At 50.1% G+C, this 26,154-nt stretch overlaps 1 protein-coding gene across 1 annotated transcript in view; it reads left to right on the forward strand.

Annotated features, from left to right (window-relative positions):
* The first annotated feature begins 240 nt into the window (after window positions 1–240).
* Window positions 241–26,154, forward strand: part of Hk1 (hexokinase 1) — a 63,783-nt gene continuing 37,869 nt past the window's right edge. Inside the window, exons 1-2 of the mRNA XM_027388256.2 lie at window positions 241–303; window positions 22,932–23,094. Coding sequence (XP_027244057.1) covers window positions 241–303; window positions 22,932–23,094 — 226 coding nt within the window. The remainder of the gene's footprint in view (window positions 304–22,931; window positions 23,095–26,154) is intronic.

Genomic DNA, 26,154 nt, shown 5'->3' on the forward strand with positions numbered 1-26,154 from the left:
GAGGCGCGTTGCAGCCAATGGGGACTGAGGAGGTGGGCCGGCTGGCTGCTGTCACCCTCCCAGGGACGGGAGCTCGGAGGTCCGGAACGCGCAGGCTGACGCCCCGCCCGGGGACTGAGGGGGAGGAGCTAAAGAAGGAGGGGGAGGAGTCGCAGATCCACCACCGGAGGACCACTGCTCACCAGGGCTACCGAGGAGCCCCTGTCCCCACGTCTGTTCCCCGCATCCCCAGCCGCCAGCATGATCGCTGCGCAGCTCCTAGCCTATTACTTCACCGAGCTGAAGGATGACCAAGTCAAAAAGGTGAGCCCAGCCGGCGCCGCCCTGGCCACAGCCCTGCTTTCCCGCATCCGCTCGCCACCTCCTGCATCCTCCCCCAGCCTCTCCCAGGCAGCATCTGGTTGGACTACAGGGTGCAGGCGACAGGCCTCGCGCTGGAATCCACCAGGGCATTGTCGGCATGCAAGCGTTGCATGTGCTTTGAGGAGCTGGGCAGGTGGCCGAAGACCCCTCCCTCCCCCTACCTAAGGCTAGATTGCGTACTGCAGTGTCCTTGAAAAGGACCGTGGATGTCAGATGGGTACCCGCGAAGGGCCGGACCTGTCTGTACGGCCTGTTTGGAAAGGTCCATGCGCCGTGGGCGGGGAAGGTGTGATCACTGAGATATGCCGGGGTGGTTAGTGAGCAGCTGGTGGGGGTGCTGGCCGAAAGCCAGGCATCCCATATTTGGGGTTCCCATTTGGAGAACCAGATGCCCTCCTGAAACTGTCACTGGGCTCCACCAGCTGTTGCAGCTGCTCCTTAATCGGAGGACGGGGTGACCCGCCTGGCTTTCCGGTGTGGGGAAGGGAGCAGAGGCCACCGGAAACTTTGCTCATAGGCCTCAGGTCTGGAACCGCATGTCTGAATGGAATTTTTTATTCCTCTAAAGCTGTAATTGCCAGGCAGACTCAGCCCAGGAGTTCAAATAAGACACTTTAGTCACTTGAAGATTGTGGTAGAGGGGTTGGCATGTGTCCCCAGTGACATGTGTGCTCTTGCATACAGACACCTGGTCCTAGGGCGATGTTTGTCTAGTGTAAAGTGCCCTATACCGGTGGGTCTTAAAGATTTCTCTCACTTTTCTGCCACCTTAGACAGGATATTTTTTTTCCAGAAATAGCCCAAGGCAGTAGGGGAAACATGCATTTTTATTAGTGCTATAGGTATATGTTTGCCTATCCTAGGGTAGTTTGATATTATCAAGGCTAGGTACTGTTCAGTCAGCCTGACTTTGACATCCAGACAAGGAGTACTAGCCACAGGTGAGAGGCAGAGGTGACCAGGGGCTGACCCTTTCCCTTCTGAGACCTCCTCATCTGGCACGTTAGGACATAGTGCTTGTGACCTCCTGAAGGACACACAGCAAGTTAGGGGTGGAGCCAGGGCGGGGCTCCGGCCTCCACCTCCCTAAGTACTTGACCGGGACTCCTCTTGGATTCAGCTGAAGGGGAGGTGATGGGAGACGAGGCTGCCAGAGACGCTGCTCTCATCCTGGATCTCCGGCTGGGTGTGGACCGGGAGTAGGGTGGTTAGGTGATAAGTCTTGAGAACGTGCGGAAAGCTAAGATTCCCATACCTCAGGATGCATGTTCACTCCCCTGGAGAGACCTGACCTCAGGAGCTATGCATCAGCACTTGCAATTCCTAAGTTTCTTCCTTGGTGCGGTGTACTTTGCTGATGCTTATCTCATGGAAAGGGGAGGCTGAAGTCTCAGCACAGCTGAGTGTACTTAGAATAGGCCTCCGGAACCAAGCACAGCCCTCCTACTTGTGATGGCTCTAGAGCACAGATCCCTGGGTGGAGGCTCAATGACCTTGTAAGCTAAGCCTCTAGCATCACATCCACAGCCACCTGTGTGACTGCCAGCCGTCTGGCTGCTCCATTTCATGGTGCTGGGTGGCCTCCAGTGGCTGAGTTGGATTAAGGTTTGGACCACAGCTCTCTACTCCAACAAGTGGCCTGAATCACCCCTATCACATTCAGGCCCCTGTAGGTATGTGAGCATGTGACTTTTGATTAAAACGATGCCTAAAGTCCTCCTCACTCTGAGATTGGGATGTCCCTTTCCCCACTCTGTCCCGGAGCCTTGCTGGAGGAAGGTCCTGAGGCTGAAACTTATACCCTGTAGGAGATCTTTAAAAAAGAAGAGCTCCCAGCTGGGCGGTGGTGGTGCACGCCTTTAATCCTAGTACTCCACCTTTAATCCTAGTACTCCGGAGGCAGAGACAGGTAGATCTCTTGTGAGTTTGAGGACAGCCTGGTTTATAGAGCGACAGGACAGCCAGGGCTACACAGGGGAACCCTGTCTGGAAAACAAACAAACAAAAAACAGAACAAACAAAACCTCCAAAACAACAACAACAACAAAACTCCACCACCACCAAAAACCCAAGGGTTCCCTTCTGCATCTCACCCAGAACTTCATATACTTCCTAGGCCCATTCTAGGGTATCCCCTGTGCCTGTGTGGTGGGCTGCCATTTGTGGGTGTGGCCCAGGAGAGGATCCCTAGCACATGGTGGTCACTTGCTCCAATGAGTCAGTATCCTCCACTGCTGAGTACCTCTAGGGCAGTCACTACTTTGTTAGAGACCTGTCCTTCCCACCCCCATTGCCTGTTATGAGAACGGCTTCCTGGGAGTGCAGGTCTCCAAATCTTGTTCTTTTTGTGGGGCTGGGCCCCCATGAGCCACCCTCAAGGGAACCCCATGGAGACTTTGCCCAGTGTGGGCAGCCATGATGATTCAGCCTTCGGCAGCCCATGGGGCTCTGGAGACAGCCTTGGTGTGCTCTCTGGTAATTCACAGGAGGAAGGAAATTGGATCTTGTTGGGGAAGGTTTTCAGGGTTGCCCAGAATACAAAAGCACCCAAGAGGAGGGTTTTATTTCCCTCCCTAATCCACATTCTGGGGTGGAAACGCGTGAAGCGCCTGACTTAGCTCAGAGCCTTGTACTCCAGGCTGCTTTTTGCATAGTGTCGGTTAAAGGGTGCTGTGAAATAGATGACCTGGCAGATGGGAGCATAAAGCCCACATTTTCCTTCACGCCGCGGCTCCTGATCTTAAGAGGAAGAACAGGCGCATGTGTGTTTGCTACCGCTTCCATTCACCAGAACGCCGCCGGACATCCTCTGGCTCTGGGAGATGGAGGCGGGGCCCTTTAACCTCCGAGTGGCTTTTCACATGCCTTGCATTGCCCAGTCTCCTCCATTGTGTGTCACCAGGAGGGACCTCTTGGGTGAAGGATTGCATAGTATGCTGTTTGTGTAGACAGGGAAACAAAAAGGGCCGGAGAGGTGGCTCCGTAGCTAAGGGTGACTACTGTTCTTATAGAGGTTCTGAGTTTGGTTCCCATGCCCACAACAGGTGGCGCACAAGCACCTGTAACTCCAGCTCCAGAGGGAGTCTACCTCTGGGCTCCTTGGATAGGGTCACACAGACACCTAATCTAGAAAAGACCAGATGTGGGGTGCTTCCAATCCCAGCACTTGGGAGGCAGTAGTAGGTAGAAAAACAATAATATAAAAAGAAAGATGGGCCCAAGAGTGTCAGAGAAGGACTGGATATCCTTCTCCCCAGGCTTCCCAGAGCCGCAAACAGCAAACATACTAGAGGACTTTCTCCGGGTGGATTCCCATCATCCTACATAATCTGCATAGGGAGCGAACAGGTGTGATTTGTCCAGTGGTTCAACCCAGGAGTCGTGGGCCCAGGAAAGCCAGGTAGAATGTGCCACCAAAGGCTGGCACCAAAGGCTGGCTGGTATAGCTATAAAGGCGGTTGGAAGGAAGGAAAAATGGAGCTGGCTGTGGTGGCTCACACCTGCAGCCCCAAGACTTGGCAGGCTGAGATTGGAAGACATGAGGGCTCTAGGCTAGCTTGGGGGTACGCTGTGAGACCCCATCTCAAAGCCATTCTGTTTCTTATTGCTTAAGGAGGACAGGTGAAATGACTCAGTGGCCAAAGCGCTTATTTCACAAACCTGAGGAGGGCCTGAGGTCCATCCCTGGACCCCACGGTTGGAGAGAACCAACTCTCACAAGTTGTCCTCTGACATTCACAAAAGCATGCCTGCACTCACAACAACCACAACAATAAACTGAATTTTGAAAAGAAAATTAGGAAAATGGTCTTGTGTATTTCTCAACCTGGCATTGCACACACAGCTGGGAGGCCTCCTTGGTACTATCATGTTCCCTGGTTTCTCTACCAGAGGTGTCCTAGACTTTACCACTATAGCAGTGGCCCATCATTCATGGGTAGGATCCTGAGAGAATGTCATGAGGAATAAACCAGGCCTGTGGCTGCCTGGCTGGCTGTGAGGTTCCTCCTCATCTGACCATGCCTGCCTCCCACACTCCTGCTGTTCTCCGGGGAAATTGTGGACAGCCTTCTCCTTGAAAGACCGGGCATGCCTGGATGGGGTGCCTGCATGTGTGTCTGTGTGTCTGTACCCAGGATTTCCTGGCTGAGGGAGCTAGCCTCTGGAGCCAACTCTGCATATGCCGGTGGAGGAACTGAGATACGTTGGCTACACAGAGGCAGCCATCCCCCTGCGTCTGTGTGCAGGAATTAGTAGTTGTCCAACCACCTCCACTTGCTCCTTGACTCTAGGTCCAGGACTGTGTAAACCAAGCTCTGTATATTAACCGGAGGAAGGATGAACATTAGTCTGGTTGGGGAAGGGTGGACAGGTGACCACTGTCTTCCAGCCTAATCCCACACCGGTGGGGTGTGAGGAAACCACTTAGTGTGTTGTGTTCAACATGTTTGATCCTAATTAAAAGCAGTTTTTAACAGTAGGTAGGTTTTTTAAAAAGATTTTATTTATTTATTATGTATACAACATTCTGCTTCCATGTATATCTGCACACCAGAAGAGGGCACCAGATCTCATAACAGATGGTTGTGAGCCACCATGTGGTTGCTGGGAATTGAACTCAGGACCTCTGGAAGAGCAGTCATTGCTCTTAACCTCTGAGCCATCTCTCCAGCCCCAACAGTAGGTAGATTTTTATTTCTGGAAATAACATTGGCTTCTGATGAACTGGACAAACAAGCCGGTTAGAGGCTTTGAAAGGTAGAGTCCAGTGGACAGCAACCATTGTGTAGTTTAGGTTGCTTGTTTTAATGGTTTCTCAGCTCTGAGCATCCTGAGATACCCTGTGTCATATGCGGTGTCACTTAACTATAATCGAGACTATGTCATGAATATCTCAGACGTAAATATGCTATGTGCATATGCTTTCGTTTGTTCTTTCAGAAACCCCAGAGAGGGCCATGGTTGTGGTTCAGCAGCAGAGCCTTTTTCTGGCGTGTACCAGATCCTCAGTTCAGTTCCCCGTCACTGCCAAGCCACAAACAAATCCTTAGCCAGGCTGTCAGGGCAGGAGGTATCACCCCTGTGCTTCTAGGCCACCCCTCCCATGGGCAGTCCCAGGGCTCTTAGTCCCTACTTAAAACCAGGGGCTCTTCCCCACACACAGACGATAGGTTGCCCCGTTCCCCCACCCCCTGGGTTGTAATAAAATTATGAGCGGAATCCAGAATGTTCTTGCCTTTTCTCCCTCTTTTAGGAGAAAAACTCACTGTTGTCTATTTTAATGATTTACCTCAGAACCTGTATTTTAATTCCCTGCCCTCTCCTATAAAAATAAGAATTATATTTTTTTATTAGGAAATATTCGAGGCACATAAAAACGTTGAGGTTCATGTGGCTAATATATATGCACTTACCCCTCAAGTTGACAAGTCAGACATAGTTGACTTTATAGCCACCTTGGACCCCACTCTTTTTTTTTCCTCTCCAGAGGTGTCTCCTAGCTGAATACTTCATTTATTTTTTCCTATGTATGTGAGTGTTTTGCCTGCATGGGTGTATGCACCTTGTGTGTATACTTGGTGCCCAAGGAGGCTAGAAGAGGGTGTCAGATCTCCTACCACTGGAGTTACAGGAGGTTATGAGCCACCACGAGCATGCTGGGAACCAAACATGAGCAGCAAGTGTTGTTAGCCAAGCATCCATCTCTCTAACACTCCCCCTCCCCTTATTTTTCATTTTATTTTGTTTTACATGTAGGAATGTTTTGTCTGCATGTGTACCACATGGGTAAAGTGCCTTTTGGGGGGGCGGGTCAGAAGAGGGTGTTAGAACCCCAGGAATTGGAGTTATAGGCAGTTGTATGCCACCATGTAGGCACCAAGAACTGAACCTGGGTCCTCGGCAAGAACAGCAAGGGCTTGTAATCACTGGGCCATCTCTCCAGTCCCTCTGAATGTCTTATTAGTTTTAAGGGTTTTTTATGTGTTTGTATTTTGGGTGCCCACGGAGGCCAGAAGAGGGCGTCAGATCCCCCTGGAAGCTGGAGTTACAGGTGATTGTGAGCTGTTCAATGTGGGAGCTGGGAACATGCCTTCTAGATGAGCAGCAAGCTCCCTTAATGGCTGAGCCATCTCCAGCCCCGCTGTCCTGACCTTGATGCTTGTCATTTCTGTGTTTGCATTTACACTTGAGCACCATATGTATCCTATACATAGGATCTAGTACGGTAGATGCAGTTGTGGTGCTTGAGGTCAAGCGGTACTTGTGGCATGGCTTTGTGTGGTTTTAAGTGTTTATAATTGCTGCTTTGCTGTACGTACTCTCTGCCAAATTCCTTCCTTCAGCTCCATGTTCTATTCGGGGGACTTTTTTCCATGTTGCTCAGTGGACTTTATTCATTTAAACTGCTCTATGCTATGATAGTGTGCCCGTCTCTACTGTTAATCTAGTCATTCTTTTTGACAGGTGTTTGAGTTCCTAGCCTTTCAGATAATACTGTACATGAGCCACTTTCAACTCCTTTTAGCCCCTGAGCAGGCTTCTGTTGGCTTTAAACTGACCTGCTGTGAAGTGTTTATCTCTGGCTATAAAGTCAGGGGCGAGCAGCTACCCCGTGACTTCGTGCCTCACGTTGGGTACCAGAAGACGTGTTTATCTAATTATTCTCTATCAATAAAAACTTGGGAGTCCGATATTGGGGTGAGAACCTGAATGATCAGAGCAGTGAAGTGCCCAGTAAACCTCCTACCTCTTTTGTTCCTCCATCCGAGAAGACCTAGACCCTCTCTGAGCCCCACCCTACTGCTTCCTATCTATCTGTCCTCAGTCCCCCAGAATTTTGGTCAGCCAGTAGCTGGCTCCACCCTCCGACTCAAACTAAATTTTATTTACAGGCTTGGGAGCATCAAAATTGGATCAAAATATCACTGTGACTTCAGTTGGAATTATGAAGTGGAGAGTTTATTCCCACTTTGCCACTTACCAGATTTGCCACATTGTTGACCCTGATGTTCTTGCCCTATCACACTCCCATCAGAGTGTGGGCATTTGCTGGTCATGCCAACCATGACCCTTGGTATGGTCACATTTTTACGCATTTTAATTTTTGTTTGTTTCTTTTTCTTTTTTTTTTTTTTTTTGAGTCAGGGTTTCCTCTGTATTGCTTTGGAGGTTGTCCTGGAACCCATTTTGTAAACCAGGCTGGCCTCGAACTCACAGAGATCCCCCTGCCTCTGCCTCCCAAGTGCTGGGATTAAAGATGTGAGCCACCAACACTGGGCTTAATTTTTTGTTTTTTAAATCATGTTACATTTACTTATTCGTGTGTGTTCATGTGCCACAGTGTGTGGGGGTCACTTCCCTCTGTCTGTCTACCATGAGCTCAGGTTGTCAGGTTTGAATGGCAAGCACTTTTACCACCTGAGGCATCTCAAGGTCCTTATTAACCCTTTTACATTTTTGTTGTTGTTGTTGTTTTTTGAGACAGGGTTTCTCTGTGTAGCTTTGGAGCCTATCTGGCACTCGCTCTGGAGACCAGGCTGTTCTCGAGCTCACAGAGATCTGCCTGCCTCTGCCTCCCGAGTGCTGGGATTAAAGGCCTGCACCACCAACGCCCGGCCTTTTTTCGTATTTGTAACAGAGCACTTCAAGTCGCTTCCATTTACATCTCAACACTGGAGCATATAGTAGAAATTAGCCTGTTTTCTGATTTACCTTATCCAATGGCTTTGGTTGTTCACAGTTTCAGCAAGTGAACCTGGCGGCTGTAGGTGTGAGCTGTGCCCCACCCCCACCCACCGGAAGCTGAGCCTTTTGTATGGGTACCGGTGGCTTCAGAGCTCCTCTGTCCCTCTGTGGATCAGCTCATGGCAGAGTAGTCTTATCTATCCCCTAAATGTGCCCAGCTCTATTCAGACAAAACCCAAGCCAACAGCCTCTCTCAGGCTATCTTCCGTAAAAGGAGAGGGTGAATGTGCACTGCTTCAGGGAAAACTGAACTAATGGTGAAGCTTGAAACCCAGCCCTTTGCAAACAGTAACTGAGCCTGCCCGGTGCAGGCAGAAAATGTCAGCGCAGGCTCAGTTCTGTCCATGCTAACGCTAGGCTCCAGAATCTAACACCTGCAGGGAACCTCCCTCTGGGATGGAGGCAGCAGGGGTGGGGGAGGGTGTGGGGGAAGTCAGGCCATGCCTGCTACATGCTGTGCTTTTCTTTGATTTTTAAAAAAATATGTGTATGTACATGTGCGTGTAAGTGCATGTGTGTGTGCCTGTGCGTGTGCGTGTGCGTGTGCGTAGGCCAGAAGTTGCTTCACCGTCAGCTTCTTTCTCTTATTTTTTGAGCCAGGGTCTCTCACTGAACCTGGAGCTCACCAATTTGGCTGGACGGGCTGGATGGAAGATAGCTGTTGGCTTGGGTTTTGTCTGAATAGAGCTGCCCTTCCCCTGCTCCCCTAGCGCTGGAGTTACAGATATGATGGTGAGGGACCTAGGGATCCAGACTGCGGTCCTCATGCTTGTACACCATGTGCTTTACGGACGGACTCATCTCCCAGCCTTGGCTTTTCTTGAAATACATGATTTCTCCAGGTAACTCTAGCTAGCCTGGAGCTCTCATAGTTCAGCCTGGCTCAGAACTCATAATCCTCCTGGCTCAACCTCCCAAATGAATGCTGGGATGATAGGTTTGCACCCCCTCCCCCTTCTTGGCTTCAGGAAAGGCCGATCGTGTTTGTCAGTTGATGGGCACTTGAGACGGTTTCCCTCTTGGCTGCCATGTAAACGCTGCTGTGGCTGTTGACGCTCACATTTCTGTATGGACGTTTGCTTCTGTGCGCCTCTTTTCTCTATGTGCAGGAATAGAAATTTTTGTGGGACTCCACCTCCCCCAAATGGTGAAGCTCCTTGTTAAGTTCTCCCTGACTCAGAAACCCACCCAGTGCTCTCATGCTACAGTTTAGGGAAACGGATCGAAAGAAAGGAAGGGTGGGTGGGGAGAGGCAGAGCTGGTTTTGGACCATCCAGGTCTGCTCCTCCCCAGCACCAGTTCCGCTCTCCACCTTGTGCCTGTGGTGTGGTGTATGTGCGCGCGCGCACACACACACACACACACACACACACACACACACACACACACACACACTCACACTACTTAGAGTTGAAGGATCCCTTTCATTTGGAAAGGAAAATGATCCAGTGAGTTCATGTACAGCGAAATGTTAAGGATTTGCAAATGGCCACTGTTGACCTATGCCTGACATGCAGTAAGCCACTGGTGATGTCATCGGTTGATTGACATATGCAGATTGTCTTCAGCAACATCTCTTGTTCCAGAACTCTCATAGACCCTGGTGCTTTCCAGGACCCTGTCCAGTTGGGTGGGGTGAGTGGGATGGAAGGTCCCCCGGAATACCATGATGATAAAGATGGCAAGGTTTCGTTCCATTTTCAAAATACTCTATTCAAGGAAATGCTTGTTGAGTGTAATCCTTCCAGTGAGCTTGAAAGCAAGTGTTTCTTCCTGCATTCTACATCAGGTCCCAAGAGGTCTTAGAAGTAGAGTCATGTAATCTTGGTGGCCAGAAAGCAGTTAGGCCAGTGCAGGGACTCATGCGTCCTTTACACCATGGGGTGCTCTCTTACAGTGTATACAGAACCAGGACTGTGGTCCTGGACTTCAGGGAAAGCTGCCCTAAAATACGGCCCCAAAACCCGAAGGGTTTTCCTGGCAATCTACTGAATCAAGAGACACCCTCACCATACCCAGAACAATGGAGGATTCTGAGCAAAACAGACCTCTAGTAGTTCCCCCTAATTTGTTTATTGTTGAGTCTTGCTGTGTAGCCTGGGTTGCACTCTGGGATTGCAGGCCTGTGCCAAGGCACCCAGCTCAAAAATTCCCATGTGACGAGGATGGTGAGTCTTTAGAGACAAGAGTGTTAACCTACCCCAATCTGCAGGGCTTGCTGTGTGGCCATTAATGACCTTATTGTGCATGGGAAAACCACAGGCCTCACATACAGGGAAGTTGTCTCAGCTCCCAGGGCAACACCGGCCAACAGCAACAAACTCAGACACCTTGCCTTGCTCCTCACACCCCCTCCCTTGCCAGGGGGGACCAGGATAATACCCTGAGGTCAAGCCCAAGGTCACTTAGTCCAAGGTCCCCGCCAGTGACCTTGGCACCTATTAACCGGTGCTGGCTGGGGAGAGTGCTCATGACCATGAGGGAGAAGAGAACAAAACTGTCACTTTGAACCAGCTAAAAATTCAGGAGGCTGCGTGCCCTCCGGGAAAGACAGCGTCCCTGGAATGCAGCGGGACTGGAACAGCAGGCTCAATCCTCTGCTTCCTGTGGCTAGCCGGGAGGGAAGGGAATGAGCCTCCAGCCTCCCAATTCCCAGTGTCCTAGGCTCCCAAGACAAAGATGACACCTGAAGTGCAGGCGGTTTTCTCGTTCAGGATACTGCAGCAGAGGGAGGTGACTAGGCCAGAAATGGAAATCCCTGACTCAGCCCTTGGGGGAACCAGTAAGTCACTCCCCTCTCCATTGTTAAAATAGCAGTAATGACATGGCAGACACAGGGACGCCTCAGAGTGTAGGCATGTCAGATACACATCATGGCTTTTATCTGAACAATTGTCTAGGGAATATGGACACTCACTAGGGCCATGAGCTCTCATCTCAAGGACTAGAGACTGAGGCAGGTGGCGTCCAGGACCCTTGCCTAGGGCACTGAGCTCTGATAATACAGGAAGCCATGGCCCCTCATCTGGCTGCTTAAGGTGCCTCCGGGTGTGTTCTGGATGAGCCACAATAACCAGACCAAGCGACTCCGCATTGGTTCACAAATTTGGTAAATGGATAGTGAAAAGGGTGGTTTCATGTGTCAGCTTGACACAAGCTATAGAGTCATCAGACGAAGGAGCCTCAGCTGAGAAAATGCCTCCTTGAGATCCAGCTGTAAGGTATTTTCTTCTTTAGCGATCAAGAGGGGAGGGCCCAGCTCATGGTGGGTGGTGCCTTCCCTGGGCTATTGGTCCCGGGTTCTATAAGAAAGCAGGTTAAGCAAGCCAAGTAAGCAGCTCCCCTCCATGGCCTCCGCATCAGCTCCTGTCTCCAGGATCCTGCCTTGCTTGAGTCCCTGTTCTGATTTCCACCAGTGATGAACAGCAATGCTGAAGTGTAAGCCTGATAAACCCTTTACTTTCCAACATGCTTTCTGGTCATGGTGTCTCGTCGAAACAATAAGAAACCCTGACTAAGGCAGCAGGTAACAAGGCAGGAGTCATTTACCTCTTGTGACAGATAAGGAAACTGAGGTGCAGAGGGCTTGGTGGTCACCTACCAGCACTGTCAGTCTGAGCTTTCACAGCCAGTTCCAGGACTTTCTGAGCGGCTACACGGCAAGACCTCGTCTTACAAAGCAAAACTCCCAAACAAACAACAGTGGGGTTGGAGGGATGGCTCAGCGTTTAAGAGCTACTGTTACTTTTCCAGAGGACCCTTGTTAAGTTCCCAACACCTGTGTCAGGGTGTTCACAACCAGCTGTAACTCCAGCCACAGGGGATCTGCTGCCCTCTTCTGGAACATAGACACTAATAAAAATCCAAAAATAATAAAAATCACTGGTGCTGGGGAGATGGCCCCTGGCCCATCTGAGGACCTGAGCTTGGATCCCCAGAACCCACTAAAAGCCAGGTACAGGCACTGGAGAGATGGCTCAGTTGTCAAGAGCCCTTGTTGCTCTTGCAGAGGACTTGAGTTCGGTTCCTAGCACCCACGTGGTGGTTCACAATCATCCGTAACTCTAGTTCTAGATCTTTCTACACTCCGTGAGCCTGAGGCATGTACATGGTACACGTAACATGCACGAAAAATAATCATACACCTATATTTAAAAAAAAAAGAATTCAGGTATAGTGTCAAGAGCCTGTAATCCCAGCACTGTGGAGGCTGAATGAGGAGGACCCTGGGACACGGTACCCAACCAGTCTAGTTAAACTAGTGAGATCTGGTCTTTAAAAAAACAAACAAAAAAAGAATCCAGATATGGTATGCAAGCCTTTAATCCCCAGGAGGCAGAGGCAGGAGGATCTCTGAGTTCCAGGCCACCCAGGGATACACAGAGAAACCATGTCTCAAAAAACAAACAGCAACAAAAATGAAAAATAAATGGTAGAAAGATTGAGGACCTGACACCAAGCTCTGGATACATGGGGACGTGAACGGGTACCTACACAGCTAAACAAAAAGAACAGGGGAGGGCTTTTCCTCTTGAGTTGTGGTGGGTAGAGTTGTGTAAGAGTTCTTGGGGGCTCACCATGTTCACTGAAGCAAAAGGAATGGTTTGGCTGTATAAGCAAGCGTTGTGCCCAAGGGTTGTGTGTGAGCCTGGAGGAAGAGCTACGATCTTGTTTGTGCTTTTGCTTTGGAGATACTTGAGCCAGGCCTTTGGAGAACCTCTATTGGGGATTCAGTTTTCCGACTCATGCCCTCATATTCCCATTCCTCAGTGACTTGCAGATCGCTTGGTTACCCTCTTACAGGAACATAAGAATCTGATTAGCTTTAGGGCCCTGGTGTTCTGCTGGGCCTCAGCCAATTAAGGGCGATATATAAAGGGACAGAGAGGGCTAGGTGATGATGGGACAGAAGTGCTGGGCCGTTTGGGGAAAAGGAGGCAGGAGGCCTTATCTAAGCCAGCAAACCCTCTGAGGCCTCCCACCCAGCCAGCGAGGAGCCACCCAGCCCAGCAGAGGAGCCACAACGTGGCACCAGCCTGAGGACTTAGGGACATACTCAGGCCAGAAGACAAGGCGCTAGCAGTCTAGCAGAGGTTCGGACCAGGCGTGTGTTCCTGTGGCATCAGGAAAGACACACACCATGACGTGTGTGCCAGGGCCTGCTGACTTCTCCATAGAGGACACCTAAGGCTGGGGGGATGCTGAGGAGAGGGACACACGGCGGCGTGGGGCCGGGTGGATCATGGCATGTCCTGTGCAAAAGGTGAGTTTGAAGGTGGCTTGGAGGAACAAAAACAGGGGGTCAGTCGGCATGGTGTCACGTACTTGAATGCCAGCACTCAGAAGAAGGGGGCAAGCAGGTCTCTGTGGGTTCAGGCCTAGCCTGATCCATATAGCAAGTTCTAGACCAGCTAGGGCTGTCTCAAAAGAACAAAAGCAGAACTCACAGAAGCCACTGGGTGGTGACTCTATGAGGGAGAAATTTGGGTGACTTACTGTCAAAGCATAAGTCTGCTGGTAGTTACGCTGCTCTAGGGACCTCCAAAGGGTTGTAGATGTTCCCTAATCCCCACAGCTAACTCCATCCCTTACTCAGAAACTGGCTACCAACCGTGGGAAAGATATTAGTTTCTTACATGGCCGCCATCTGCAGCCGTGAGGTGGGGCTGGCAGCTGGAGAGCCACGTGTGGTAGGAAGTAGAGTGGGAGATACTGGGCTGTCCCTGAGATGGCACCAACCACAAGGGAGGGTCTGGTGGGCCTGGACCTTCCAGCTTAGCTATGATTTCTGAACATTCTCCCCATGGTGGCTGGGGAATGGGTGAGCACATAGGTAACCAGCCCCTGATGGCAAGTGAACTGGGCCACCTGGAATGTTTTCCATACCTGTGGTGTGCTTTCTGCAAGGCCGAGCAGGCACACTGCTTATAAGTTGCTGGAGTTGTAACAGTAGGACCACCTGCATTCCTTTGTCTTGTGGCCACCAGGGAAGACACTGTCCTGGCTCTTGAGGATACCCATGAATGCAATCCAACATAAAATTGTAAATTTTCTTAGCAGAGTATGAGATTTTTTTTTTTTTTTTTTTTTTTTGTGTGTGTGTGTGTGTGTGTGTGTTATAATTCCTCCCTTGAAACTTCTTTTTTTCCAACTTTTTTTATTTGAATTAGAAACAGGATTGTTTTACATGACAATCCCAGTTCCCTTGTCCCACCTGTCCTCCTCTACCCCACCCCCCAACTAAAACCCTACCTATCACACATCCTTTCTGCTCCCCCTGGATGGTGAGGATGGTGAGGCCTTCCATAGGGTGTCATCAGTGTCTATTGTATCCTTTGGGATAGGGCCTAGGCCCACCCCTGTGTGTCTTGGCTCAGGGAGCATCCTTCTATGTGGAATGGGCTCCCAAAGTCCACACCTATGCTAGGGATAAGTATTGAACTTCTACAGGAGGTCCTGTAGATTTCTGAGGTTTCCTCACTGACACCCATGTTCCTGGGGTCTGGATCAGTCCCTGAGATTTCATCTTACTTTTGTTTGTTTTTGTTTTTGTTTTCGAGACAGGGTTTCTCTGTATAGCTCTGGCTGTCCTGGAATCACAGAGATCCACCCAGTGCTCCCCAGTGCTGGGATTAAAGGTGTGTGGCACTACCACCACCGGGCTTCTTTTTACTTTTTTAAAGGAAAACTTGATTTGTGTTTTCGAGCATGAAATTTCTGTTTTGCCTTTGAGACAGGTTCTCACCATCTCTGGTTGCCCTGGAACTCACTGTGTAGACCAGGCTGAACTCAGAGATCCACCTGCCTGCCTCTGCCTTCTGAGTGAATGCTGGAGTTAAAGGCACCGGCCACCACGCCTGGCTTTCAAGCATAACCTATGTAGATTGCCTTGTGCTGCAATGTCAGAATGTTGAACCCCTCTGGTTTAGAGCAAGGAGCATAGGACCGGGGTTGGTGGGGGAGCTTCTCACTCTAGTTCTGTCATTGCCAGGTGGGAAATCGCTCTGACCTATGACTTTCCCTTGGGGCAGTGGAATTAATGTGTCCTATGTTCTTCAGACAGTATGGTATGGTGAGGACCAGCTTGTGAAAGGGCTTGCACAGTGCAGGCCTTTGTAGATCAAGGTCACTGAATATACCCGTAGGATAGAAGGTGGGAAGGGTAGGGTAGGAAGGCTGAGGGGCTGCCAGGAACACAAAGCCAGGAGTCAGATTTAAACTGGCACCATCCCATCTTTGTCCTGTGTTCAGCCAGCCTGAGTCCCTAGAGGAGCTCCTGTGCGGCTCAGGCAGGTCTTAGAGGCAATTCACAGAAGAGAGAGGAAGGCAGAGTTAGGGAGCCAGCGTTACAAGGGGTTTCCAATTTGACAAAGCAAAACTTAAAAAAGCCAGTATGGTATGTATGCTTGTACAGGTGGGAAAACATGCTGAGGACACAGAGCCCTGTAAGCAGGGGTGTCTTGGGGGTGGGGCACAAGAGTATATTTGGCTAGTCTAAAAAAATAAGTACATATTATCCTTGTTATTTTCTTTCTGTCTGTCCATCCATCCATCCATCCACTGATCTATCTATCTTGAGACAGAGTCTTGTGTAGCCTAGGTTGGTCTTGAACTCTGTGTAGCCAAGGATGACTTGCACTTCTGACCCTCATGCCTCAGCCTCCTGAGTGCTGGGATGACATGGGACACTCGGCTTATTACCACTCTTAAAAGCAACAAAACTGCAAGTGGTCCAGGGGATTTGGGTGGAACCTCTTATTTGCCCCATTTTTTTTTTTTAAGGCATATTGTCACCTTGTTGTTTTCTACAAAGAGGGTCAATATTGGAACTCGAAAGACAACTCCTGGCGTTAGAGCACTTGATGCTGTTTGCTTTTGCAGAGACCCAGGTGGCTCCAAGGTATCCAGTTTCGCCTTCTGGCCACCATGAGCACCAGGCAGGTACACAGTGCACATATACACATGCAGACAGTCATATGTGTAAGGTAATTTTTTTTTTATAAAGTAGGTTAATATAGCTTGTAGTAGTCAAGATCCTTAAGGTATTTCTTAAGAACAGAAGGAGTTGAGGACACATGATTATGTCACTCGGGGCTGGGGGAAGAATGCTTTTACTTCATTCTTTGTGCATGATTAAAATCTTGGTCATGCATCTGTTAGATGAAAGTTTTGTCCCCATCTCAAAAGTGAGAAAAGCAAGGCGGAGGAAGATTAAGAAATTTACTAAAACCACCCAGCTAAGACATGGCAGTTCCTTATTCTGAACCCAGCTGCTGGCCCACAGCCTTGCTGCTCTTTCTAATGTATGAGGGGAAAAAAGGGGAGGGGGAAAAAGCCCCGTGGGAGGGGGTTACAGTATCTAGAGTCCAGACGGGGCTTCTACTTAGAAGCCCTGTTTCTTTGGGGGAGCCATGGCTCTCAATGTCTTGTCCTCTAACATGGAGACAACGATCCTCTCCTGATAGCTTTACCTATCTGGTGGCAGAGAGAAAACAGCTAATAGACTGAAGCCCCTGCTTCATGGCTGGCACTTGGGCATGCCAGAGCCCTCTGCAAGTGTTAGCACCAGGGGCCTTAATCAGCACCAAGCTCAGTAGCTTGGAAAAGAGAAGCGAACCTATGTTGAAATCTCCACCACATATATGCCAACTTCTTAACCCTTTGCTGCCAGATGCCCAGTTTCCCTCTCTGGAATGCCTTGCTTGGAAAACTCAGTTGAGAGGCTTGGTGCTTCAGACTCCTGCTGCTTTGCCTCATTCTTAATTTTTTTTTTTTTTTTTTAATCTCTGAGTCAGGGTCTCATGTAGCTCAGGCTGGCCTTGAGCTCCCTATGTAGATGAGAATGACCTCGAAACTTTATGTGATGTTTGTGAAGGGTGTGTGCTGTATGCTTACATTTGTGTGGGGGTTGTGTGCACGTGTGTACACATGTGGAGGCTGGAGAAGGACATTGGGTAGCCCCCCCCCACACACACACACACCTTTTTATGTTTTTTTCAAGACAGGGTTTCTTTGTGTAGCAGCCCTGGCTGTCCTGGAACTTGCTCTATAAACCAGGCTGGCCTCAAACTCACAGAGAACTGCCTGCCTCTGCCTCCTGAGTGCTGGCATTAAAGGCGTGAGCCACCATGCCCTGCTGGGTAGCCCCTTTCATCACTCTCCACCATATCTGTATCTGTATCTCTATCTCTCTATCTCTATCTCTGTCATCTCCCACTGAACTCCAAGCTCCCTGTTTGGTTGGCTAATCAGTGGGTTTATGGGATCCACCTGCCTCAGCCTCCCAACACTTCAGATTACAGGGATGTATAGAGCATGCGTGAATCTTACAGGAGTGCTGGAGATTTGAACACAGGTCCTCTTGCTTTCACAACAAGTGATCTTACCCACTGAACCATTTTCCCAGTCTGACCCTGAACTTCTGTTCACCTGTCTCTAGCTCCCACATGCTAAAATCGTAAGCTTGTGCCCCCAGACTTGGTTTATGTGGTGCTGTGGGTGGAACCCAGAGCTTCCTGCATGCTAGGCAACCACTCCAGCAACTGAGCTACAGACTCAGGCCAGGTTTCACTTAGTTTTAAACAGTGTCTTAACCATGTAGACACGCTGGCCTTAACACTTGCAATCCCCCTGCCTCGGCTTCTTAGTGCCAGCATGACAGGTGTGTCTTACCACTCCCAGCTGCCTCATTCTCAATTCCCATGGACTGTGAATGGGAGAGGGAGTGAAATTTTCCATGACCATGCCCTGCCTTCGTAAGTGGAAATGCCCATGTTGCCAGTGGTAACTGGCAATCCCGTCACGACCCGCCCGCTCACTTGGGCATGTTTAGTCTTGAATTGGTTTTTGTGCTTGTTCTTTTGGGATCAGGAGGTGGGACTGGGGTCAGGCACAGCCATGTGGATAAATAGGGCCCAGTGCCAGGGCACCAGTTCTTTGACTGGCCATAGGGCTTTTAGCCAGGGGACTTGGGAAGGTGACATTCTTTCTGCTGATGGATGGCATCTGCTGCCTCAGCCTAAGTCCATATGGGAGGTGCTGAGCTTCAAGGCCCTCTTGGTCCACACTGAAAAATAGTGAGGTTCCAACCCCCCTGGTTAGGACTGGTCCCACATAGGATGATGGCATAGGCCCTGGAGTCTGATCTGGCTCAGGCAAGAACTACAGGCCTTACTTGGCATGGGGTACCAATATCTCTGTCAGCCCGAGATCCCTGTAGACTTGTGTGATGTATCGTGTACCACAGTGAGTATGTGACAGCTGAGGGCTTTTACCATAGCCCTTGGGAGTCCTTGTCTTATGGCAAGATGTTCCAAAGCCTGAGAAGCGTGAGAAAAACCACCTGGAGATGGGCTGTGCTGAGCCCTCCCTGTGATCAGTTCTAAAGGGGAGGGACAGAAGGGAGTCTGTGGTCACCAGTGCCTAGCCAGAGCACCAAGGCAGCAGCGGATAAGTGGATGGGAGCAGAATCCCAATAGAAGGGGTGGGATTGTGTGTGTGTGTGTGTGTGTGTGTGTGTGTGTGTATGTGTGTGTATGTGTGTGCGTGTGCGTGCGTGTGCGTGCGTGTGTGCAGGCACATGAGTGTGTTTGTGAGTGTGAGGACTTGGGGGAGAGGGGAATATCTTACATTCTCTGCTGATTCATGTAACCCACAGTCTCATGCACCTGCTGCCCTGCTGCCGTCTGAGCCATGATGGACTGTATCCCCAGAACTGTGAGCCAGGGTAAACCTCTCTTTCCATTAAGGCAAGCAGAGCCTCTGTAGAAGGGCAGATATAGGCAAGCTTGGAGGCTGTAGCCATCGTGGTGGGACTGAAGATGTGCTAAAGTGGGAGGCATTGCCCTCCTTGGCCCATTAGACCTTGGAGACAATGGGCCCTATAGAATTGAAGTTTCCCCAGGAGTCTCACACTGGGAAAGGAAAAGGCTGGAAGTTCTGGTACCAGCCAGAGGAGGAGCTTGTCTCCTGGGAAGACATTTCTCCTGGTGCTGACAACCTGAGGGACCCTCCAAGACCCAGGAACTGAAGCAGTGGTAGGGGGAAAGACCACACTTGTTGGGGACTGCTTAGCTATGCATACACTTTACCCTTTATTGCAACCTGAACCTCATGTCAGGATCCCAAAGACAGACTTGGGGGTGCCTTTAAACTTGTTTGTTCCCCTTTAGTGTGGCCATATTGCGTACATCTCCTTTCTCTGCTTTTCATTAGTTTTTGTCTGTTTAATTGACCTACTGAGACTAGGTGGCCAAGCCAAGGCAACCAGAATGTGACCCTAACAACTTCAGTAACAACTGTGTCTAGTTTCCATGTCTTTTTCTGAGAGGGTGTTCTGTCCCATGGTGACTCACACACTCGAGCAGGAGAGAAGGGTCCCCCAACCTGCTTTTTTCATTTGAACTTTTTGGATCTCCGTGGGCCAGGATCAATTAAAAATGTTGGTTCATGATTAGTATCTATACTGAGATAACCATCCAGTTAGGAGGAGCAAGGAAACCTGGGGAGCTTCAGAGTCCTGCCTTTTCTAGAAGCTTCTATCCAACTGGAGGACCTCAAAGGTTCTCCTTAGGTCAGCCCTCAAGGGCCAAGGATGGTTGCAGGGGGAGCCTTAGGCTTGCTGGTGGGAAGACCATGTACTCCCCTGACTGGGTTCTTTGAATGCTTCCCTTAACTGCTTGTGGCCCTGCTCCTGCAGCCATAAAGCAGGGATTAAGGCTGTCTCCTGGACAAGGTCTTTTGAAGGGTAAAGGACACACTGGATGTGAAAGCACTTGGTTTATAGAAACCACACTATGATTACAGTGGGACTCCAGCAGCCGGTGGCATCCGAGCTGCCTCCGTGCCAGGCGACTTGCAAAGCTCCATTCAACTTCCTTTCCCTGGGGCACCCGCACGGTCAGAAGGGATGGGCACCCGCACCGTCAGACAGTTGGGACGTTGTCTGAGAAGGGTGGCAGATGAAGCATGTCCAGAGAGCTGGGACAGCCTTGTGACTATTTCTGGAGGGTCAGGCCCTGCTCCCTGCAGACACACCTTCCTGCTCCTTCAGAAGCTCTGTCAACTTTGACGCTGTCTCGGGTTTGCCATGCGCCGGGATCAGGTCTGTGTTTGTTAGCCTGGCTCTTGGGACCCGGTGTGATGCAGAAGGCTCTGGGCGTTTCTCTCGATCTCTTTACTTCTGGAACTGTCTGCTCCATCCTGGCTACACATGCACCTGCTTCTCCATGGACACACTTTCTGATGTTGCCCCCCCCCCAGGATTTCTCTAGCATGTTTGTATTGTGACCTTTTTGGATGCCCCCCCCAACCGAGGGCACCATGCCTACGATGGTGCTGCCAGGCTTGGGGTAGAACACTGTGTGTCTCTACCCAGGGCCATGCTTCTGGCAATTTCTATTCTGCCCTTTGTGGTTTCCGATTATCCTTTATGCAGCTTTGTCATGAAGGAGAAAGGAAAGAGTAGCTGGATGACTATGGGGACTGGGGACAGTGATCCATCCCCTTGGGCTACGGAGGACTGGTAGACTCCTAGCGCCAAGCTTATCTATGAAACAGGAGACAGCAGAGTCTGGAGGGAGCATGAGGCCCGAGAGCAGAGCAGATATGCAGAAGTGACCTGGCCTGGGGACTCTTGTCCTTGAGTCAGGACATTTCTAGCCATTCTGAACAGTGAGTAAGTACAAGATGCCACCATGCTCAGCAGCCAATCAGCATCAAGGTCTTGTCAGTGTTACAGGGTCATAGGTCTGGCTGCAGGGATCCAGAGTGGGGCGCTGGGGAGGTTGAGGCAAACAGCACAGATACCGTGGAGGGAACATGTACAGAGAGTTGTGGTACATGCTGAGGACCATGGGAAGGGTTACCTCCAGCCTTGGGGGACTTGAGCGACTTCAGGAGCAAGTGACACCTGACCTGGATCTCCAGGGGCTGATAAGGGTTGGATAGCTGGGAAGAGAAGGAAGGCATTTCAGGTGGAGGTGACAATCCCCCCCACCCCCCACCAGAGGAGCCCGAGGCAGCAGCAACAAGAGCTAGGGAATGTGGTTGGGTGAGGGCAGAGAGCAGAGGGTCTCGATATTGAGAGTGGGTGCCTCTGGGATGGGGAGGCAGCACAGGGAAGGGAGGGAGGGGACTGACCAGACTTGCCCTGAAATGGGTAGCATGGAAGGACAGACTGAAGATGGCCGCAGAGGCATCTCTAGTATTACTAACTAGTTCAGGCTCAGCTGGGTTTCATAAGTGGCCGAGAAGCCAAGATAGCAATGGTGAACCAGGGAAAAAAAGTCAGTAGACACCACAAGACAGCTCCACGAGGACAGATGTCTCGTTCCTGTCGAGCATAGAAGGTCCCAGTGATCACTTTCCCCACTCTGGTGCTGGGCCTTGTTGGGACTAAGAAAGAACTGTACCACTGAGCTACACCACCAGTTCCCTAGTAAATACTTTGTTTGAGACAGGGTCTCTCTCTCTAGTCATGTAAGGGTGGGGGGACTTGAGCTCCTCATCTTCCTGCCTCCACCTTCCTAGTGGGGGGGACTACACTGAGGCCTGCACAAATCCTGGACAAGCACTCTACCAACTGACTAATACCCCTAGCTCCCAGTAAAACACTTAGAGAGACTAAACAGAAAGGATAACTAGTGACCACCCAGATTGAGATTAGGAGCCTGTGTACTAGAAAAGAATTGGGGGCTGGAAAGAAGTCTGAAGGACAGAGAGATCTCTTTGGAGCATGTTAAGCAGGCACAAGAGTCCCCACATGTGGGTATGGGGCCCCTGGTGTTGTCACCATGCATCCTGAGGGTGGGGTTAACTTAGCACCACCTCTTGGGACTAGCCACCTGTGTTCTCTGGAAGTTCTAGCTCTTGGTCTGACCACTTCTGCCTTCTTAGAAATTATATTTGGGACTGGAGAGATGAGTCAGCAGTGAGGGGCACTTGATATTCTTGCAGAGGACCTGGGTTTGATTCTCAGTACCCACATGGCTTACAACCATCTAAAACTCCAGTTCCAGGGATTCTGGCACCTTCTTCTGGCCTCTGAGGGTACCAGGCACACACACAGAGAACACTTATATGCACACAGACAAAGCACCCATACACATAAAATAGAAAGAAAGAAACTTTTAAGAAATTCATGTGCCCAAAGAAACCCATGGGGACTGCTGCTTCATCTGGCCACATTCATTTAATTGATCTATTTTTGAGAGTCTTGCTATACAGTCCAGGCTGGCCTTGAACTTGTGATCCTCCTGTCTCAGCCTCCTGAGTTCTGGCATTATAGGCAGACACTACCATGCCTGGTTAAGTCCTATTTATTTCAACTGAAGAAACAGAAATCCACACAACTCTTAGATAACAGGGCTAGGCCTTGAAGCCATGTGGCTGGCCCTAGAGCCTGTGTTCTTAACCTGTATGGTCTCGCCAACCTTGAGGAACCAGCCCTTTCTCACAGAGGGAAGGATGCTTAAGGTGCCTCTGTTGGAGGAGGAAACCTGCCTGTATCATATCCTTGGGGACCGAACAGCATTTGCCATGCGGTATTCCAGGCTTGGAAGAGGGGGCCTTTGAGTCATCTTGTTCATTTTGTAGGTGAGGATAAGGAACAGAGCACTTGTGGACCGTCTTTGGGTGGCACAGTTGGGGGATCTGGACGGCCTCCTCTGGTGTGATGTCCCCTCGAGGATGCTCCCGTGTGTCTGGAGTTTGATTGTCCAGGCCACCACTTTCTCACCCTGTCATGCCCGCCCAGGCTGCAGCTGATCTGAAAGTCCCAAGAACTCAGCCTTCTCCTTCTCCTTTCTTGTCTCCATCCCCAGATTGATAAGTATCTGTATGCCATGCGGCTCTCTGATGAAATTCTGATAGATATCCTGACGCGATTCAAGAAAGAGATGAAGAATGGCCTTTCCCGGGATTATAATCCAACAGCCTCGGTCAAGATGCTACCGACCTTTGTGAGGTCCATCCCTGACGGCTCAGGTTAGTCTCTGAGACATGGCGCTCTGAGTGTTCGGTGACAACATCCTTCCAACAGGCGTTTGCTCATCTGTCCATTTTCACTCGTTCCACCGTTTCCTCCCGTGCTCGCCCGCTGATCTGTCTTTTCCCTCCGTCCTTTCATCCACTCACCCCACCTTTCTCTCCACCCACCCAACCATTCACCCACTCACCCACTTGCCCCCACCCCTTCCTTCCTTCCTTCCCTTGTTCTCCATTGATCCAGTTATCCCTCTATCCATCAACCCACCTGTCATATATCTGCCAGACACTGGTTCTAGCCGGCCAAATGACCCTGGCTGCTATATCCTCAGCGTGTTCTGGTGCCTGTGGCTGGGGAAGGGAGACACTTTGTGTTGTCACACTTTTTTGGTAGCCCTGGATGAGCCCATAAGCAGGTGACACCACATTAGCCAGGCTGTGTGGTACTTTGAAAGTATAGCATTTAGGGGTTTGCAGGTAACGTGTGTGTGTGGGTGGGTTATCTTACATCTCTAGTATAAACCAAAGGTTCGATGGGAGAATCCCAAGCCCCTTGCCATCCTCCCTTTGGTGATCCAGTTAAGTAGCACGCTTAGTGGCCAGATAGGGCTTGGACTCAGAGGACACTCAAGTCTCCAATTTGGACAGTCATTTTGCCTAGCCAATCCATAGTTACTACGAGTTTGCCAAAGTACACGCTGAAGCCCCTCCAACACCAGGACGGAGTTCAGCTACAGCATGCCGTGAGGGGAGCTAGGTTTCAGGAAGTTGTTTCTTTTTGAGTTCTCTCCCATGACTGTGGCCTCTGCCCTTCTGCATTTTCTTTCTTGTTCGGGAGGCCTGGATTTTCAATCTTGTCTAGAGATGGTTTGAAGCAGTTTGTATGCACATGACAGCAAAGCTTCAGCCTTTACAGATGTTTTCCCAGCAAAGGGCAAGCGCCATGCTTGCTGTACAATTTTTTGGAACTGGAATAGTTCCAGCTATAGCTGGCCTTGGGGAATATCCTCACTGAGCCTTGGGCCCAGTGTCCACTTGTGTTGTTTCTCCTGTTTTATAGATGGGATTCACTGTACACACATTACTGTCTCTATCTGAAGTTTCTTTGTTCAAGAATTAACTAGTTCCGACTCTCAGGACCTTGTGTTTCTTCAAGGGCTGGTTACTAGCCGTTCAGCTCTTAAAGCGGTTCTAGCCGGCCAAATGACCCTGGCTGCTATATCCTCAGTGTGTTCTGGTGCCTGTGGCTGGGGAAGGGAGACACTTTGTGTTGTCACACTTTTTGGTAGCCCTGGATGAGCCCATAAGCAGGTGAAGAATCTCCCTGTGAATTAGCTGAGTTCAGCCATGCTTTTTGCAGCTGAGAGGGGATGGAGAGGCAAGTGCGCTGGGCTTGGGGAGGCTTGGGAAGGTTACCTGATCCTGTGCGATCAGGGAAGAGGAAGAGGCAGGAGAGGGGAGAAGGAGGCAGGAGGTGTCTTTTCTTTCTTTCTGAACTTGCATCTCCCACCAACTCCTTCCAAGTACCCTTAGGTCAAGGGGTACCCCTCTCCCACTTTTCCAACCGTCCATTTCCAGGGTCTCAAAGTGTGACACTAGTAACCTAGCCACGCCCCCCCCCCCCCCCGCCCAGATTTGCTTCCAGACAAGGCCCACTCATTTGGGAAATACCTCATTCTCTAGTTCCCTATGGGGCGGGGGCGGGGGGGGGGTCCAAGGTTGATATTAAAGGCCCTGAGCAGTCCCGCATGAGAAGGACCTGTTCGCTTTAGCATAACTGCTTCCATGTTTCATTCGTCAAGAATCACACATTTAAAAAAAAAAATCTCAGAAATATGTATTGCTTTGTACTGCATTCCATCTTTTTTTTTCCTTTTTGTTATTCCCACCTTGTAATTAGCCCAGTGGCACTTTTTCTTGGTTAATGTTTCATCAGATAATTTTGTGTCTCACAGTCAGTGGTATCTTAAATGTGGTGACTCACATAACTATATACCCATGTTGGGACATAGTTACAGGGTCTGAGGAATGGCAGCCAGCGGCCTGGGCCCTAAGCCTTCTTTTGGCCCCTGCCCGTTTCCTGTGCTGATGGGACCAAGTGTTGAGACTTCTGAGGAGCACAGACCAACACTGACAACCAAAAGAGAGGGGAGTGGAGAGGAGAGGGTGAAGCCTAAGACTTGAATGGTGATTATTGGATCAGAGATGGGTGGGGCCTCATAGCTGAGCCCCTTCCCCCTAGTTACCATTCTCTGTCTGTAAGTCCTCACAGAGGGGGAGGCCTCATGTCCCTCTAATGGCAGGGTATGGATGGGCCCAATCTTATCCAGATCTCATGCTGATAAACACAGTGGTTATGGGATCGAGAACACAGCTGTGTTGTCACGCTCTGCAGCCGCCTACCGCCTCTGAGCCTTGTAAGGGCGATATTGATGTCCCATTTATGGCTGAGCATCCAACAGTCCCTTGTGAGTCTTTGTTTACTGTTGTCCACTGTAAACAGGAGCTTCTGAGGCAAGGCTGTTGGCAGCACCGACCTCTGGATACAAACATTCATAAGGCCACATACCTTTGGGTTTTTTCCAAAGATAGATCTATCTATCTATCTTTCTATCTATCTATCTATCTATCTATCTATCTATCTATTTTGAGACAGGGCCTCACTGTGTAGCTCTAGCTGACTTGGAACTCACTATATATACCAGGTTGGCCTGGAACTCACAGAGATCTACTTGCCTCTGCCTCCCAAGTGCTGAGATTAAAGGTGTGAGGTGTTTTTTGTTGTTGTTGTTGTTTTTTAATGTATGTGGATGTATGTATATGAACCGTGTGTGCATGTGCCTCTGAAGTTAGATGCCCTGGAGTTGGAGTTATGGGTTATGGATGGTTATGAGCCATCAGGTCAGTGATGGGAACAGAACCGGGGGTTTCTGCAAGAGCAGTCAGTGCTGTCTCTTCTGGCTCCCTTGGGCACTTTTTTTTTTTCTTTCTTGAGACAGGGTTTCTCTGTATTGTTTTGGAGGCTGTCCTGGAACTTGCTCTGTAGACCAAGCTGGCCTC

This window comes from Cricetulus griseus (genome assembly GCF_003668045.3).
Source record: "Cricetulus griseus strain 17A/GY chromosome 1 unlocalized genomic scaffold, alternate assembly CriGri-PICRH-1.0 chr1_0, whole genome shotgun sequence".
NCBI classification, from domain to species: Eukaryota; Metazoa; Chordata; class Mammalia; order Rodentia; family Cricetidae; genus Cricetulus; species Cricetulus griseus.